Source organism: Chiroxiphia lanceolata, chromosome 2, assembly GCF_009829145.1.
Source record: "Chiroxiphia lanceolata isolate bChiLan1 chromosome 2, bChiLan1.pri, whole genome shotgun sequence".
In the NCBI taxonomy this organism is placed as follows: Eukaryota; Metazoa; Chordata; class Aves; order Passeriformes; family Pipridae; genus Chiroxiphia; species Chiroxiphia lanceolata.
Window position 1 is genome coordinate 119618311 of NC_045638.1, and position 18873 is coordinate 119637183.

Here is an 18873-nt window from a genome sequence, read left to right on the forward strand (position 1 = left end):
AAGGCCCAGAGGTGTTGGCCTTAATTCAGAGAACCAATCCTGAAATGACTCTTTGTCATGAATAGATGTGAATCCATTGCCTAATTCCCTCAGTGTGCTGTGGGAAGGCTGGAGGTGGCTGGGAGGGACAGTGGTGACTTCACTGGAGAGTTAGGAGAGGAGCCTGGGTCTCCATCACCTCTCTTGAATCGTTCCTGCAAGTCTTGATCACTCTGGGTGAGAGACAAAGAGCCCAGAAAAACTTGTATCAACTTAAAGAAGTACTTGAAAGGATTTGTATGAACTCTCCCAGTTTCACAGAGTTTTATATAATGTTTTATTCCCTCTCACAATTACCTGGAGTTCTGCTGGCAGAGGAGAAACGTGAGCGGGGGAGAAGTGAGACAGGGTTGATAGCGAGTGAAATGACTGAAATAAAGACTCTACTAGAGATAAAGTGGTACTGTTTTGTAAAACAGCAGGATAATAACAATGGAAACCACATCTTGCTCTCGGGGGAATTCAGCTGGAATTAGAAGCAGCTCAGTGCTAGCTTGGTAGAGCATTTATTTGGGGAAACTTGCTTTGCTGTTACATTCCGAAGTCAAAACAATGTGTGTTAATTCCGAGAGCTCATAATAACTTCCATCTGGACATGAGCACAAATTGTTTCAATCCCCATATTTTCTGTTTGTAAAATTGAATCCCTCACGAAGTGCACAGAGGAGCTTTTTAAGTTGGATAACGTTAGGTAAGACCATAAATTTCCAGTTAAGATTTCAGCTCTTTGACTCTTAACAAACAAATGTGGGGGTGGGTTTTATTCTTTTCACAGGGAAATTAGTGACTTGTGTCTAATAATACCTACCCAAAAATTCACTGTCATTGTCAAAGGTAAAGTACCAAACAGTTGCTAAAAATGGGAGTGAATTGCTCAGCTCTCCAAAGCATTGGGCAGTGGGAGAGCATTCAGCAGGTAGCTGATCCCACAGACTCCACAGGTGGTAAATGAGGCATGTGTGGGGAGTATCTGAGGAAGATGAGGCTTTAGGAGGAGAAGGAAATGAACTCTCACCCTGATATTCACAGCAGAGAGATTGAGACTACACTGTGGAAACCTCCTGTTACAGTGGTTGAATATTAGGAGCTCCTGAAGCTTGGTCAGGTTTGCTGTGGGCAGTGAGTGAACACAGCAGGGGCAAGGCTGGCACCTCTCAGGGGTCTCATCCTGCTGGCACAGCCATGGACCTTCTGAGTAAAGAATTTCATCCTGGTATCTAACCCAAATCTGCCCTCTCTTAGTTTGGCACTGCTCCCCTTGTCCTGTCCCTGCCTGCCTGTGTCAAAAGTTCCTGGCTGTGTTTGCTGGGGGCTCTGCAGATGGTGGCACATCACCTTCCCAGGCATCACTCCCAGGCTGAGTGGAGTCTTTGGGATTTGTTACAGGGCAGGAGTTGAGGTTGTTCTTCCTCCTGTTCAGGCTGGGTGCGTGCTCGGGATCACCCCCCAGGGAGGGATCTCTTCTGATCCTGATCTGTTTTGTCAGACAGCTCTTGAGGGGTGTCAGACTGACACTGGCATGGTTTGCTCAGCCCTGGCCAAGGAACAGTTGTGCTTTCATCTGACAGTCATTAGCAACACATGAACTTTGCTATTGGACACAGAAAAACCCCTCCCTCCTTTGTCAGTCCCCGAGGATGTTTGTTTTCACATCAGTACAATGCAGATCCAAGGCAGTAACTGGTGTCCAGCCCTCCTGTGGTGTGTCCAGAGCTGTGTCCACGTGGTGCCAGGAGGAATTTCGTGCTTGGGGTGACTTACTGGGGATGATCAACCAGTGCTGCTCTCCTGGGAGTGCTGCTCTGTGCTCCAGTGGCCTGTCTAATGCACGAGGTAAGGAACACGCACAGAAGCACAGAGGAAAAGCAAAACACTCCTTGACGTGTTTTAGGTGCAGCCAAACTGCCATCTTTCCAATAGCTGCATGGAAGGAAAGTTGAGTGCTTATGTACTGGTGCCATGTGTAAGAAACCCAACTGAAATTCAGCTCTTGATCATGAAATGAGGCAAGATGTGCAGCTCCTGGCTCCTATTAGACTATCAAACATGTGAGAAAATCCGCTTTATAATAGAAACTATTAAACTTTTCCATGGGAAGTTGAACAGCAGAAATGTTAGGCCTAGAAATTTGTTTTGGCAATAAACACTAGGGAGCAGAAGTGTCTTTAAGGGTGCTGTGGGTAGCAGTGTGGATGCAGTGGTTATGGCCCTGGGAGTGTAGGATGCTGTGACTTGCACACTACGTATTTTACAAGGCCCCTAAACTAAGATCATAAAACATACAGTTCAGAAAGAATGCACTGTCTGAATTTGGGGCCAATTCAGCTGCACAGGGAGAAGTGTTCTTGAAAGAGCACAGGTTGAAGCCAGAGTCGAGTCCTCATCTTGGGAAGTGCCAAGCACTCATTTTAATGGTAAGAGGAAGGGACTGCACCTGAAAAACCACAAAGTACCTTCTCCAGCTGTGTAGAGCCAAAAGCTCTTTGGAGAGGTTTCGTTCCTGAAAGTCTCCCAGGGCAGCAGTGGGCCAGAGCATTTAAACCTGGGGAATTTACATAAGCTTTTTGCAAACTCGTTGGAAAGGCTTTCTTTTTTTCCTTTCCTATCGCCCATGCCAAGATCCCGTGGGTTGAAATGAGCCTGGATTAGCTGTAAGAGCAGTCCCCCTTTCATGCAGCTCAAACCCTGCCTGTCCTTGCCCGTGGGCAAAGGCTGCTGGTAACTCAGTCTGGAGGGGCAGATCTTGGCTCTTCTGCCTGTTCCAATCCCTGCACCTGCAGCTGGAGGCTCCTGCAGCTCGGGTGGGATGAGCAGTGTTGGGAGATGGGAGGGATGGAGCATCATCCTCATAGGGACAGGGTGGGAGAGCTGGGGGGGTTCACCTGGAGAAGAGAAGGCTCCAGGGAGAGCTGAGAACCCCTTGTAGGGCCTAAAGGGGCTCCAGGAGAGCTGGAGAGGGACCTGGGACAAGGCATGGAGGGACAGGACACAGGGAATGGCTTCCCAGTGCCAGAGGGCAGGGAGAGATGGGATATTGGGAAGGAATTCTTGGCTGGGAAGGTGGTGAGGCCCTGGCACAGGTTGGCCAGAGAAACTGTGGCTGCCCTTGGATCCCTGGAAGTGTCCAAGGCCAGGTTGGACAGGTCTTGGAGCAGCCTGGGCTAGTGGAAGGAGTCCCTGCCCATGGCAGGAGTGGGACTGGATGGGCTTAAAAGTCCTTTCCAACCCAGACCATTCTGGGATTCTGTGAATAGAAGGTGTGGCATCACCAGCTGTGCCTGGACTCACCTCTCCAAAACCAATCTGGAGAGCCCCCCCTGCCCTGTGTGTTCCATCACTGGGGTGTGTGCAGCTGTCACCAGCTCTGCATTAGCTCCTCAGACTGCTCTGTTTCTCAAATAAATGAGTGTGTGTTTATAAAATAGAACCAAAATTTAGTAATCAAAAGGCAAATGGATTCCTGGTCTGGTTAAGCTGCCATAAACACGTGTGATTTGCCAACCTAAACTGCTCTGTAGTGAGTGCAAGTGCTGTGTTGTGGAACTGAAGGACAGAGGGAAGTGGGAAGTCTGTTATCAAGCCCTGGCACAACGTGGCAGTGTAGGAAAAAGCTGTAGTGTGTGAGATTTTTCCTAATGAGTAGGGTGTGTGACTGGAGGCAAGGCTGCACTGTCAGGTATAAGGTGTTAACACCTGTGGAATTCCAGGACCTCTCTGGGAGCCTGTCTCTTCCTTTGGAGCCTTCTCACTTTCTGCCATGGTGAAAAGAAAATGCATCTTCCTGAAACTTCCTCTACTTTAGTGCACAAAAATTCTGCTCTTCTGTCATTGGCAAGCAAGTGACAAACTGTGACTTCTGGGGTTTTGATTTTTCACCCCCCAAGCTTCTGTTATTTTCACTTCACCCCTCACATCCTTTGTTCTTCTGTTGCACAGTTTTAAGTGTATGTTTTGTCCTCCTTGGGGCAGGGTTTGTCTCATACTTCTGTGCATAAGATTTGGCACATCAGGGCAAAAACCTGTTTTGAAAGCTTTGGTTGTGACAGCTGCTTAATCATCTATAAATGCCTTTCAGGCTTCTTCTGAACCCTGCTTGAAGTTTAGAGCAAGTTGTTCTCCAGCAAAAGGAATAAAAGTGTCTGATCCTTATTGGCTCATTCACTTTTTTGATCAGTCCAGAATGTTTGGAAATCCAGAGCTTTAAAGTATTTTGTTTTCTAAGAGGCTGGAATTCTAACCAGGGTTATTGTATCTCTCTGGTCTGGACTTGTGTGTAATTCACGTGAATAATTCCCAAGTTAATATTGTGTCATTAAAAAACCAAGCTGTGCTTCAGTGTAGCACGTCTAAGTGGATGTTTTCAGGAAGCCCAGTGCTGAACTGTCCTTGGTTTAATGCTGCCTGACCTCAGCTGTTAAGTTTGAGATGTTGTCCATCACACGAGGAACCATTCCCAGTCTCAGTGCCATGTGGCACAGGGAGTGCTGATGTTATCCTGAGAGGAAGCAAGTCTTTCACAGGTTAAACTGTTGATTCTGTACTCACAAATGGGAGCTTTGCCCATTTGATTCACTCTCTAATCTTTTTTTTTTTTTTTTAGAAGTCAGTCTCCTTTGCCCACTGAAGCAGCACAGTGGACAGACACATGGGAAGCAGTTTAGCTGAGGTACCAGGTGTGGCTGGGAGCTGAGAACCCCCAAATTCTTGCTCCCTTTAGGCTCTGTGCCATGGGCTGAATCACCTGCTCTTTGGGTAGTGCTTTGTCAGAGCAAGAAGAGCCTTTTCGCCTGGAGGAGCAGCTTTCCCACACCTGGATGAGTGAACTGCCAGAAGCTGCATTTAACCCCCTGTAAAACAAAGGGTTTTCCCACCAAAGAACAAATAGCTGAGAGATTGAGTGCTTGCAGCACCTGATGGAGCACGTTGTTGTGCACACTGAAGTAATCCTGCAGGTTCCTTTCCTGCAACATCTTAAGGTACAGGGTAGAGCTGGACTGGTGGGAAAGTTGCCTGGTTTGGGAGTGGATTTATCAAAATGTGGAGGTAATGGATAAATGGAGGAGGAGTGAGTAGCACCATGTGTGTGTTCTCTCTGATTTCCAGCCAGGCCAAGGTGGGCCAGTTCTCTGTGCCTGCCTGTGCATTCCTGATTGCCCCTCTGATATTTGTGGGGTCTTATTTGGGTTATATAGGTAAAAAGTAACCCCCAGGTGTGCAGAATTACACTTGGGGAGCTAAACACATCCAGAAAACGTTGTGTTTAAGGTGGAGGTACAAAATGTTACTTATCTTTCTCCTTTTGACTTTTGCACATCTGACCTTTTGTTCTGTGCCTCATGTAAGGATTTTTAATACAAGAGCTCAGGATGAATGAGGTCATAGGAAATAAGTGTCTTATAATCCAATAAACATCACTTTGTGATCCCAAGCCCTTTTGAGAAGCTCTGACCTGAACCTGGAAAGGTTATGCTCTATAGTTTCATCTTATCAAGCTATAAATGCAGCAAGACTGCAGTAAACATGGTTTTAGTTATTTCAGTGCTTCACTGGGGAGCAGGGGAAGCTTTTCGAGGCCAGTAACTGCTCTGTCTTCTAAATTGCCTTTTTTAATGTCCTTTTTATGAAACAGTCATGGCATCTGAGAGGCACCTTTATGGGCATGGGGGCCCATATCCGTTGGGTTTTATAACAAGCCCCATAACCACCAAGTTTTACAGGAATAGTTCACTTCTGTGAGGGGCTGTTTCTCCCAGCCTGTCTTTTGGGTCCCCATCTCCTTACTGGGGCACCAGACTGGAAGCACGAAGGCTGATGTGTGAGACCTCTCTGGAGGGGTGTTGAGTTCCCTCTCAGCAAGGGTTTCATGAGAGAGTCCTGGAGGAAGCACAGCTTTTGGCTCATCTGAGTGTTTAGTTCTCCAGCGTGTTCCACATGTACTCAAACACGTACTCCTATTTCCTTGTTTTCTTGAGGTCTATCTCCAATAAACACTATTGCTGTGAAACCAAAATCCAGTGTTAAATATTGTCTATTATCCCATTTCAGTTTTAAATATTAGAAGAAAACCCCTTCATAAATGTTTGGCAGAATGTTACAAGTTGTTGAGCATTTGTCGTCGAGGCTGCCGCTGGCTTTGAATAAAGACCAGACTTGGTGTTTTGGTGGAGGTGAGGGGAAGAAGCTGCTTTAATGTAATTCTGTAGCAAACCAAAGAAGGTAAAAAGGGAATTAGTTCTGTTATCAGATGAGAATAGAGTTTCCTTGGGCAGTGCTGAATCCCTGTTGTACTTAGATTTCATGCATGTATTTCCCCCACCTTTCAGGTGGAAGCGAAGAGGGACTTTGGACGAGGGCCTGGAGTGCCAGGACAAGGTGGAATGGCTTCACACAGACAGTATCTTACTAAGTGTCTTATTGATATCAGCTCTACCTTGGGAATGCAGGACAGACCAGGCCAGGTTAGACTAAGAATGCTTTAAAAATAACAGTGTGACTGTTAGTAAGCACCCTTTGAAGGTAAAGGATGAAGTGCAGTTGTTGTCTCCTTCCCGTGCTGTTTGTGTGCCTTATTTGTCATTGCTAAGTCCCAGCTGTGGTGGAGCCCCTTATGGTGGTTTTAATGAAGGTTTAGGCACTCTGGGTCAGCTTGGGGAACTTTACAGCCTGTGCCCTGTGGATTAATGAAGGACACGGGTCTTCAAGGATGCTGAAGTAACTTGTTTTTCTTGTTGGTTTAGTACTCTGAAAGAACTGCAAAGTAAACATCTGCTTTTCAGGTGGAAGTCTGGGGGAAGGAGGCAGGTGTTGACTTATCGAGATAAGTCATAATTTCCATTAAAATAGCTGTTGTATTTGGGCACTTCCTCCTGCTTGGATGAGGGCTGTCACTGCTGGGGCAGTCCTGGATTTGCTCCTTCTGAAAGCAACACTGAGGACTTGAAGACTTGTTATAATCACCAGTGCTTGTTATGTTGCTTTTTTTCCCCTCCTGCTTCCCCAAGAAGCTTAAGAAAACTTAAAAACCCCCTTGGTGATGTTTACTTCCAAACTGTGCTTGATGTTTGCTGACAGTCTTTTTAAGTATGAGAAGTGAAAATTAATGCTAGATGTTCAGATTGATGTTCTCTAAAGAGGTGTTCTGTGCCACAACGTGTTTCACTGATGCTGCAGCTCAGGGGTTTTCAGGAAAGCCATGTAAGTGTTCAGAGCTAGAACAACTCCCTAGCTCCAGGAAAACAGAGGCAAGCAACAGGTGAGGCGTTCAAAAATCTAAGAGTTTATAATTTCCCCTAAAGGTACAAACACACAAACTGTTTATATAGCAGCAGGCATTATTTCACGGAGCCCTGAGGCTGTTTGTGTAGCAACAGGCGTTGTAACAACACTTTCTGTTTCCATTATTGCACTGCTTAGTCATCTGAACCCCAGCCAGTGCTCCTTCATCCTCTGAAAAGTCATCCAGGATCTTGTAAAACAATTAACTATGTCATTTTATTAAAACTTGCATTTTACATTTCTGTCCCAGCGTTTGACATCCTCTGAAAACCTTCCTGTAAATGCTTGGCTGGTGACCAGCTCTGCAAAGCTGATTGAAAGAACACTTTTTTTGCTTCTATTTTTGTTTGTAGGTTTTCACATTTGTGGAGCAGATGTTCTTTTGAAATTCTCGATGCTATCGAGAGAAACTCCTCGTTTAGCTGGAAGCCATTCCAAATTGCTCTTGACTGCCTTAGCAGAGCAGGAGCTGTGCACGGTGCAGTGGGGTGGGTTCTCCTCCTGCCTGGGTACAGATGGTGCTGCAACATCAAGGACCAGTGGAGAGACACAGGGAAGCCCAAAAATACAGCAGATTTCGGAGTAGGCTTCAATATTATGCATAACATGCAGTGAAGGGGCAGCTCTTTTGAACTTTAATAATGTATTCTGAGCTCTTAGACTGCTTCCACATGGCTCAGAACACGGCTGGGGAAACAATATGGGAAATGATCAACAGATGAGTTCAGAATTGGAGTCATTCTGCGGTTCCCCCCCCCCCCCCCAAAAAAATGATATTCCAGTCCAGGTACTCTGTGGTTTCTGGCTGAAAGTGAATGTATGTGCTTGTAGAGCCCCAGTCATTAAACCTGTCCCAGGGACCAGGGCAGGAAAAGGGCTGTTGTTCTTTGCACGTAAATGCAGGATATCGGTGTTTTTCTTAAAAGGCAGCCCCAGAGTGGCAAAACCCCTAATTCTGATCTTGGGGGCAATCTGCAATTACCCAGAAATAGAAAGATAACTAAGTGGTTTCTTTTCAAGCCAACTTGCTTGAAAAAAAAAAATTTAGTAGTTCTGGTCCTTCTTGTGGACTTTATAGGAGAGTGACTGAGCCTTTGCAGGTTTGTGTTTTAATTAGTTCACAAAGGAGGGATCTGTGCTGGTGGATTGGATGAATGAAGGTTTTAATGTGGAATTGTTGCCTGTAGGAAGGCAGTAAGCTTTCCTGTGTTTGGCATGAGTTTAATGAAGTACAAAAGTCCTGTTGATGAAGTAAATCCTTGGAAGGTGCTTGGTTGGAGTGGTGGTTCAGAGATGCTCAGAGCGGAGCTGGTTCACTGCTGAGGGCTGACAACCCTCAAGCAGAGTCTTTTTCTAGAGGTTTCACAGAACTTATGTCTTCATTTTACTTAATATGCAACTCTACTATCAGCTATATGAAAATGTGTTTTAGTAGAAACAGTGGCTTTGCTCGTGTTTTAATATGAGTCTCCCACGCATTCCTCTGATCTTGGCTGTTGGACACAGAGAGAGCCCTTAATCCAATCCTTTCATGCTCTAAAACCTTAGAACTTAAAGATGGTTATTCTATGAACTTTTGGTTGTTGGAGGAGGAACAAATGCAAAGGTTTTGATTTTGGTGGGTTTTTTTTTTCCCCCTTCTTCTTTATTTCTTTTGCTCCAGGCGAGTTCTTTGGCAAACCAAATCCACTGTAATCCCATCGGGAGAGTGTGGTGATGGTTTTGTAATTTATGTTGCATGGTTGTCTTAATCCAGGCTCTGTCATTGTAGCAGCAGCAATGAGTCCAAGCCACCACATGACTTGGCTGTGTCCATGTGGAAATAATAACCTGGAATAAATGGCCTCCTGGTGCACAGTGCAGGACTGAGGGGGATTTTCTCCCAAAGTGATTTTTGTTTCTAAAACTCAGATGAGCAGAAAAAGCATTCCCAAGTTCAAGGGTCTTTTTCTGGGACAAACTGATTGTTTGGGAGGAGTCAAATTTTGGAAGCTTAGAGGATACTTGCCTGCACCTTACTGTCAGGAATTATGGAAACAGGTGTGGAATTCTAAAGGAATTTATCTTGGAGTGGGATTTTTCCATGTTTCAGCAGGTAGCTCAAGCAGCATGGGATTTGTGCAGTTGCTGTGTGTGTGTGTACTGGAGGCCAACTGGGACTTCTAGAGGGTGTTAACATCTGCTGAGACCTCCTTATTAAATGGGTAGTGCTTCATCCCAATAGCCTGAAAGATACTGGAATTTAGAGATTTTTCGTTTATATTTTAACCACACGTGGGATAAATGTATTGTATTATTTGTTTATATTTATACTTTTATATTTATATTTATGATTTATAGTTACAGTTTATATTAAATATTTTATATTTGTATTTATGTGGTTATGTTATTATATCATTATATTTGTTTATATTTTAACCACACGGGGGATAAATTTCTCTGCAGTTTCCCCAAAGTTTTGAGATTCAAGCTTGAAAGAGGGGCTTTTTCCCTTTCCTGTGCTGTTTTCTTCAAAGGTATCTTTAATCTGGGGACTTGTTAAACGTGTAGTTTATGATTCCCTTCAGTGACAGTTGTCATGTGGATGTCATAATCTGAGGTTTGGAGGGAAAAGCAACTTGGAGGAGTCAATACTGGGGTTAAAGTCAGTCAGTGTTTGAAGCCTTTCCCTTTGCTACGTGGCATCTGATTTGAATGCTGGGTTTAATTATGGGATTTAAAATGTTGATATAAACTGTATGAGGAGCAGAGATTTCCATCAGTTGTGTGACAATATGTATTTTTACTGGTTGGTGTTACTGCAACAATTCCACTACTGATTCCAGCAGACACTGAGACTGACAAGTGACCCTTGCACACAAATAAATGTTTGGAATTGGTGAACACAGAGTGTTGTGCTGAAATTTGGTCTTTTCCCCTGATGGCTGTGTTTTCATTAAGCTCCTGTTACAGACAGAAAATGGAAAAAGGGGAAGGAGGTTTCACACTCAGATTGACTGATTATTTTGTCCCCGTTCTTGGGTGGGTTTTGCTAATACAAGTATTAAATGGAACATTTCCTTAAGAGGAATAAATCTCTTGGAACTGCTGGATAATCATCCCACACTTTCTTAAAAAGCCTAGTAAATTAACTGACCATGGTGTTATGTTCTGTGGGATTTGGAAAGCTGTGCTGATTTTAGGGTTTTTTTCTGTTGTTGCAGCTTAGGTATCAGCATGGGCTGAGTACTCCAGACCTAAGGCAAACTCTTCCCAACCTGAAAAACTTCATGGAGATTGGGCTAATGGTGAGATGGTAAGTATATCTTTTTGGGGGTTTTTTTGTAATTAAAATAAAGAGGTGGATGCTACAAAAACATTTGGAGGTAAGGAAATGTCACAAACAAGCAGCTCCTCTTCACAAGCTGAACGTGGCTGGTGACACTGGGACTTCCCCAAAATACACTCCATGTAAATGGCCACAATATTCCACTGTTTTCTTACCTTCTGTAGGATGGGCCCACAGCCCTTCTCAGAGGTTGATGTAGGAGGGGAAGCCTGTGTGAAAAGCAGTGTTCCTCACTAGAGGGGGGGGGAGTTAATTGGTGCCTTAAGGCTGTATCTAATGGTTGGTAGCAGGGGCACCCTCTGTATTATTCTGTCTTAGCCTGGGCAGTCTGTCTTAGAGGTTTTGCCATCACACAACCCTCTGGTTGTTTGCTGTAGGTGATGCACAGTCATTAGCAACACAAAGCACATTTTTTTGGCTGGATAATACTTCCAAACATTTAGGAATATTAAGCATAGTTCTCTGGGAGTATCACATTCCTGGATGTCTATGCCTCATTTCCTTCTCACCTCCAAACCTAGTGTGAGTAGTTGTTCCTTTTTAACCTTTCCTTTTTTCAAGGCTAAGGATTCCAAACAATGCCCTTAGTGCTTCCTAATAATTTAAATGGAAATGAAGCTTTACAGCTCGAGGGGAAAGCTGGCTAGACTTTGATAATTGGGCAGAGTACAGATGCCCACTGTCCTGTGCCCACTAGCCTGATCACCTAGGCTGGAACAAGCAGTAAAGCCACCAGCTGTTCAAGTGAAGACTGGAAGGAATTGTGTGTTTTCAGGATCCTGCAGGTGAATCATCTGATACCCTGTGCCACAAATTGTAGTCAGTACAGTATTTCCAGGCTATCCTCGGTTTGCAGGATGAGAACAGGGACACAGGAGGGGTTTTATTTACATATTCCCTTGCACTGCCAGGTTTGTTTGGTCTTGCTGCTGCTCCTCAGTTCCCTTTCTGAGCACCAGAGCTGGGCTTTGCTGAATTCCAGTTCTGTCAAACCATCATGAGCTGGTAAAAACCAATACTTACGCTGGGCTTGGTTTCTCCTTGAACAGAACTGGTGTTAACTCCTGAGCCCACTTTTGCTTTTGGCTTGAGACATCTGCATTTCTCTGCAGCCTGGCTTGAACTGAATCCCTAAGATATTCAGTGTAACTGAAATACATGGTTATTTCGGGCTTAACCTTGCTCTGATAAGCATCAGTTTAGATTTAAAGTACATAATAGTTTCTTTACCTCTTCAGATTTAAAAACAAACCAACGCAACCCTGCACAGCTTTTGTAGAAGAGCCCCCGTATTTCGTGCATCAGAGCAATTTGGCTTTCAAGTCTCTGGGGAAGCACTGGGAGGGCTGAGAGCCCAGTGCCTGTGCAGGAAGGTTTGCTGGCTGGATCCCTCTGCCTGGGGAGATCTGTGTTGCTTTGGTTCCTCAGGCATGACACTGCAATGATTAATCCGTGTTTTCACATCCCTCCCCGTGTGATTTATGGCAGCAAGCTTGCAGGTCTACAAGCTCTGCTTCCCTCTTCATGTCTCTCCTGGCACCAATATCCTGCTGTGTTTACTTTTCTCCCCCCTTACCCCTACTGCAAAATATGATTTGTGCTGGATGCAGACGAAATCAAGACAGATCTGTTGGTTCCCTCACACTACAGAGCTGCAGAAATGGACCTTCCTGACATCAGATCTGGATGTTGAATCTGAGGGTGAAAGATGATGAGCCAAAGTTGTTGTTGATTTAAACTGTCTCGGTTGTGGTCCCCTGAATCTTTTCTGTTTCCTTTTGGGAATAATTCTCCGTGTCCAGTTTTTTAGTCCTGGGGTTTCACTGGCTTCCAGAAAAGCAGCTCAGTTTTCAGATTAGCTTTTTGCAGATGCAAAAGGCCCTGTGCAGTTTTTCTCTTCAATTCTTCTGAGCATGCAGTTTATTCCAGCCTTTGAGACCAAAACACAGAAAGGTTAAAGAAACCTTAAAGATCATCCAGTTCCAATCCCCTGCCTTCCACTAGCCCAGGTTGCTCCAAGCCCCATCCAACCTGGCCTTGGACACTTCCAGGGATCCAGGGGCAGCCACAGCTTCTCTGGGCAACCTGTGCCAGGGCCTCTCCACCCTCACAGGGAAGGATTTCTTCTTAATGTGTAATCTAAGTCTCCCCTCTTTTAGTTTAGAACTGTCCCCCCTTGTCCCATCACTCTCTGCCTGCTTAAAAAGTTGCTCTCCCTCTTTTTTCAGAAGCCCCTTTCAAATCTCTCCTTGCACATAACCTGGATGTTTTTAACATGATTTTATTCAGGTGTACCTTTCACAGGCTCAGGCTCTTTAGATCATGGTTGCATCAAATCAAGAGACTGACTCATTTTCTCTCCTGTTCTTCAGCTTATTTTTGTTTCACTCTGTGTAACTTCTGAGGGACAGTGTGATTATTAACAGCAAGTAAAGAGCTCTCTGCAAACTTGAGCAGTCCAGGGAGGAGGTTTCTTCCTGGTGAACAGACAACAGACTTGTCTAATGCTGGCAAATACAAGATACTCCTTTGGAAGGGCTTGTCTGTAGTCAGGGAGATGCCCTTTTGAGTCGCATTTAAAGGCTTCCCTCAAAAACACTTGTGTGCCAAGGCTTGAATTTGTGTTTTGAAGGTGCATCTTGATTCATGTGCTGCTAGGACCAAGAAGAGCCCTGAACTTTGGAGTTAAGAAAAACTCTGGTAGCTTAATTTATGAAGATTTGATTTTTTTTTTTTTTTTAACGTGCCTTAGAAATTCTCAGCTGCCAAAAGATGCAGTTTCACCTCAGCTTCACATTGGCAGCCTCCCTGTGGCTGTTGTACCTTATTGAACCAGGAATCTCTAAAGAAGGTGAGAAACTATTATTGCTTTTTAGCACGGTTGACATGGTGTTGGCTCCGAGCTGCTCTTGGAGCTTCAAACATTTCATGGATGGCTGTAAACCAACCTAAACACCTTCATTTAGCGTTCTTGCTGCCATGAGGTCATAGTTTGCAACAGAAAAGATCAAATGGTGTTTAAGTTGTTGGTTTTTTTTTTTTTTTTTAAAGCATTCTCATATCGAAGCGCTGTAGCTGTGGATTTTGGCTCTTGGCCAGGCAATCAAGATTTAGTATTTTAACCAGCTGTGATCCAGTAATGTTCCTCAGAGGGAACATTTTGTGGGGAGGAAAAGATACATGTTTGAGCCTGTGAATTGTGTTCTGTCCCTCATACTGCTTTACAGCTTCTCTGAGCCCCTTGCAGACAGATTAAATAATCACAAGTGAATCCGACTGAAGGAGCTTTTTATCAGAGCTGCAAACAACCAGAAAGTGTTCACTAAGAAAATAACTTCAGAAACGTTTGTGTCCTGGTTCAGTCACTTTCCCTCGCCTGTTTACAGCGGGCAGGCTGTGCCTTGTGCCTTAGAATGCCCAAATGGACTATTTATTAACTAGTGCAAACTAACATTTGGGGCAGAAAATAGCTACTTTGTAATTTTGCTGCCAGGACGACTTACAGCTGAAGTTAAGACTGCTACAAATTGGCTTTTGAGGTTTGGATGCAATTGAAACGCTGAGATTGGGGATGATGTCATTCTCTTATCTACAATGTCCAATAAACCTGAGGTTTTCTCTCTCTTTTTTTTATTTTCAATTTAGAAGTCCTGCTTTCTGAGGGGAACTGTATGTATATGTAACCAGCTCTAGTCTCATCCAGCCTGATGACTAAAAGTCTTTAGGGCCTGATGACAGTTCATCAGCTCAGGTTTTATCCTCCTCCAGTCACAGGCTGTTCTTTGTGGACAGGCATCCACACCTGTTTGCTGCCTCAGGAGATGGGCCAGGGAACTGGGGCTGGAAGCTGGAGCAGCTCAACCCCAGTAATTCAGGTCAAGGCTGTACCTTGGAGTAAAGGGCTGTGCTCCTGCAAGCCAAGCCCTCCTCACTGGAGACAGAACCTGACAGTCTCTAAACTTCCTGAGCAGTTGGAGGATTGCTTTCTAATGTGACTTCCTTTTTGACATAGTTTTTGTACTACTTCCATGAGCTGTGAAGCTCAAAGGGCGAGGGGGAATGGCTTTAAACTGCCAGACAGCAGGTTTAGATTGGATACTGGGGAGGAATCCTTCCCTGTGAGGGTGGGGAGGCCCTGGCACGGGTTGCCCAGAGAAGCTGTGGCTGCCCCTGGATCCCTGGGAGTGTCCAAGGCAAGCATCTGGAATTGAGGAGGCAGCAAAACCTGAGATCTCCTGCCCTGAAAAGCACCATCTGCTTCATTGCAGAGTGTCCTGTAATTGGAGTAGTGATCTGCAGGACTCAGTTGTCACTTGTCCTGAGGAATCAGTTCACAGAAATGCAGGATGATGTGTCCCTGGAACCAGTGAAGTGTTCTTGAACGATATCTGGCTTTGTGAATATTTGCACATCTTGGAATTTGGGTAAATTCCTACAACTTGACATCTAACTGTAAGATAAACAGAATCTCATCAAATAAGTAATACAGAGTATTCATTTATTTTTCTGAGCAAGGGCAGAAGGCTCTGAGCTGGGGGAAGGGAGGGCCAGCAGACCATCCCCAGTATATCTGCAGTGCACGTTGCCTGAGTACAGTTCACGAGCCTGCTGCCTCAGATCCTTGTGTTTGTCACATTACATCACTTTAAAAATAAATGGTTGATTGTGAAGGGGTTGGTTGACGGACAAAGCTGCAAATGCTTTGTGGAGTTTGCATTCAAAAGGTCTGAAGCAGCTGTTGGAACCTTAAGGAAACGTTGGTGTTTTTGCTGCTGCCTCCATGTGTGGCCCTTACCTCTCTTCTTCACTTCTGCAAATGTGTATCCTGAAAACCAACCTCTCCTTCGGGTGATTTGAGGGTTTTATGGAAGAGAAGGAAGCCCTACAGAGGAATTAAGGGGCAGCCTCGGAGGAGGTGGGGTGGGAGAGGAAAGGGAAGAGCAGCAGTGCTGCTCACTGCCCTGCCGTGGGGACACTCACTCTTCACAGAGGGACTCGTTGCAATCAACTTTCTCCTATTTACAAGGGGCAGCAAAACAAGAAAAGTCCTGTGGAAAAAGATCCACACTGGGGACTCCTCATAACTGCTGTTCCAAGATTTTTCCCCTGCAAGGCAGATCCCAAAATGTATCAGGCCTTGAGCGGAAGGAGTTTCTCCTAAACGGAGTTCACGAAGGAGGCTCATCCTGACAGCAGCTGAATCTCAGAGTTATGTATATAACTCTGTGTAATATACCTGTATTTTTGTTATTTTTTTTTTTAATTTGGAGGAAAATGAACTGGTTGCTTATGTTAGTGCACATATTATGTATTTGCATATAGGGTGGTGGTTATATTTGGATAAGGATTAAGCCAGTGAAGGAAAATTCACGTAACACAGCCCAGATGGTGCAAAGGGGATGTTCCAAATTACAGAACCTGAGACAGTGAAAGTGGTCTGTGGAACCGAATTAAATAGTGAAGTCAGAAATTAAATTAAGCTTGATTGGTTCGTGTTCCTCGAGAAACAGAGGCTGATGATTGCCCAAAGGTTTTGGAATGACTGACACAGAAAAGCAGAAGGTCTGGCAAGAATAACCCTCTGCAAATAGCGATGTCGGTGTGGTTTTCGTCCTTTGAGCAGCTGTTAAGGAAGTCCACTGTTGAATTCTTTGCTCGTGGAGGATTCAGCCATTATTCCTCACTTTTGAAGAGTTTATGACGGCCCAGTACAGGCCACAAATTCATAAATACGCAGTCAACAGCAATAATTCATAAAGCGCAGCTTGGGCCTATAAAATGGTGTTAACAGTGCGAATTAACATAATGCGGTGGTTTCTTGGGTGATTGACTCTCCAAACCATGGGGCTCTGTCAGGGTTCCTGCTCAGGGAAGTCGTCCTCTGGGGCACGTTCTGTGGTTCGCACGGCACTAAACACGGGGAGGGTTTAGCACTTTAGGATGCGAGTCCTTGGCCAAGCCGAGCCCGGGGTTGTGATAAAAGAACTGCTGCAGCCTTGGGTTAAACATCTGCCTTGCTGGGGAGCTGCCCCCCAGCCGTGATTGATCCCTCCTTCCCTTGCAGCGACCGGCACCACACGTCCAGCGCCATCCCCGTCCCAAAGAGACAGAGCTCCAGCTTCGGCAGGTTGCACATTGGCTTCTCCAGTGGGCTTCCTTCCCCGGACAAGGGACTGCGGAAACGGGCCACGAGCACCGGGAACGAGAGACTGCAGTACAAAACCCCTCCTCCCAGCTACAGCTCCGCTTTAACCCAGCCCGTCCCCGCGGGGGAGCCGCCGAAAACACCCGGGCCCATCAGCTCTTCCCTGGACACCTCCCTGGACTCCTCCAAGGGCAACGCCGGGAAAGGCGAGGACTTGTGCGGCGGCTTCAACGGGGAGAGCGGGGCCCTGCTCCCCCCTCCCCGGGGCCGGCGGGACCCCTCGCCGGGCGGGTGCAGTGCAATAAACGGGGCGGTGGGGCCGGGGGCCCAGGAGCTGCCCCTGCCCGGCCCCGCGCTCTGCTGCGCCGTGGAGCAGGCCGAGGAGATCATGGGCATGGAGGCCCCGGCCCTGGGCTCGGGGGAGCAGCTGGAGGACTTCAACTCCATCCCGGTGGAACGCGCCGTGGCCGTGGAGTGCGACGAGCAGGTGCTGGGGGAGTTCGAGGAGTTCTCGCGCAGGATCTACGCCCTGAACGAGAACATGTCCAGCTTCCGCAGGGCCCGCAAGAGCTCGGACAAGTGAGCAGGGACCTGGGGGGGGGGGAACCAGTGCTCCGGGGGGGGGAAATCAAATTGCACTTATTCTTTATATTAATTATAAAAATAAAAAAGCTAAAGCTGTTCCTATGGTGTTAGACAAGTGGACTCGAGCACGGCGACGCAGGATCATGGTATGTGCACAGCCCCAGGTAAAGGTTTATTCTGCTTCCAGCCCTTTTATGTCTGGTATTTATAATCTGTTGGAATTCTTTTTTTTTTTTTTTTTTTAAGGCCTTGAAATCCATTTATAAAGACTTTCCTGAAAACAACTGATCAGGCCCTTCTATGAATATATGTTGATTTCTTAATTATTCTTTAGAGTTAAATTTATTTTAATCTTTTCAGAAGAGGAAAAGAAAAAAAAGAACCTTTAATTTAAAAGTACATTTATGGTAAGACATCTTTGCCTTCTCCCAGGTACTCCTGTGTGTGCTTGAGCAATGTAGCCAGTGTTAGAGAAATACCATGGATCTGTCCCAGTTGAACAGCTTTCTCTTGGCTGGGCTCTGGAGCCTGTGAAGTTCTAGTTTGCACTGATGGGTCTTCAGTTGGCAGTGAGGACATGCCAGAGAATGAGCACCTGTGGGATACCTGCAGCTGGTTAATCAGAAGTGACATTTGGGGGTTTGTCCCACTCCTCCTCTTCTCCATACTCGCTCTTCCTTCCCATGGAAACCTCGAGGAGTAAATCACCTCCAGGGTTCTGTCCAGTGATCTCAGCCTGACCCTTTCCAGTGGGGTTGGGCACAAGTAGAGACCTGATGGACCCACTGCCACCACAGAGGGTTCAGCTGCCACCCTCCCAGGGGCCTGCTGGGGACACAGGGGCACTGCAGACACCTTCCTAAAATCCCTGAGAGTGCAGTCAGCGCTTTGGAATTAGGCAAACGTGTGGAATTGTTCCACCCTCTGCAGGAAGGAGGCACTTCCCATTATTCATCTGAATTAATATCCTTTCTTTAACCATCTGCACTTGGAAGGAAGAAGCTTCCAGGGCTTTGCTGAAGGTGCAGGTCAGCACTGCCACACGTGTTCAGCTGCACTAATGGGAAAGCAATTTGCAGCTGCTCTGCCATTCCTGGTGTTTGTTTCCGTTTGGATTTCATTGCTCTTGCCTTCTATATTGTGTACCCGAGGATCTGGGCTCACCTGTGAGCTCTGAAATATAAAAATATATAGCAGAATAAAAAACACTTCATCATGCCTGGCTTTCTGTTCTTCCCTGGTTTTATGCTTTCTTTTGAACCACGACCTAGTTTTTCCCTGCCTTCACCATCAGACCAGCCTAAATTCCCTTGTTCAGATGTGGAATTGTATAATCTCAGCTCTCTGTTGTCAGAACAAGACATCTGTGTGAGAACCAATATCCAGAATAGCACTGTCTTAGGATATGCATTGTTTCCAGCTGACACCTTAGTGATTGTGTTAAATGATAGTCACATCTCCCCTGTTAGCTCTGCCTGCAGTTGGGGGGGTGGATCGAGCC

At 45.7% G+C, this 18873-nt stretch overlaps 1 protein-coding gene across 2 annotated transcripts in view; it reads left to right on the forward strand.

Moving 5' to 3' along the window:
* UVRAG (UV radiation resistance associated) overlaps positions 1 to 18590 on the forward strand; it is a 62117-nt gene extending 43527 nt beyond the window's left edge. For both annotated transcript variants that reach the window (XM_032678601.1, XM_032678602.1), the window contains exons 14-15: positions 10518 to 10609; positions 16707 to 18590. In XM_032678601.1, the coding sequence (XP_032534492.1) occupies positions 10518 to 10609; positions 16707 to 17370 (756 nt within the window). In that variant the 3' untranslated portion in view covers positions 17371 to 18590. The remainder of the gene's footprint in view (positions 1 to 10517; positions 10610 to 16706) is intronic.
* The last annotated feature ends 283 nt before the right edge of the window (positions 18591 to 18873 follow it).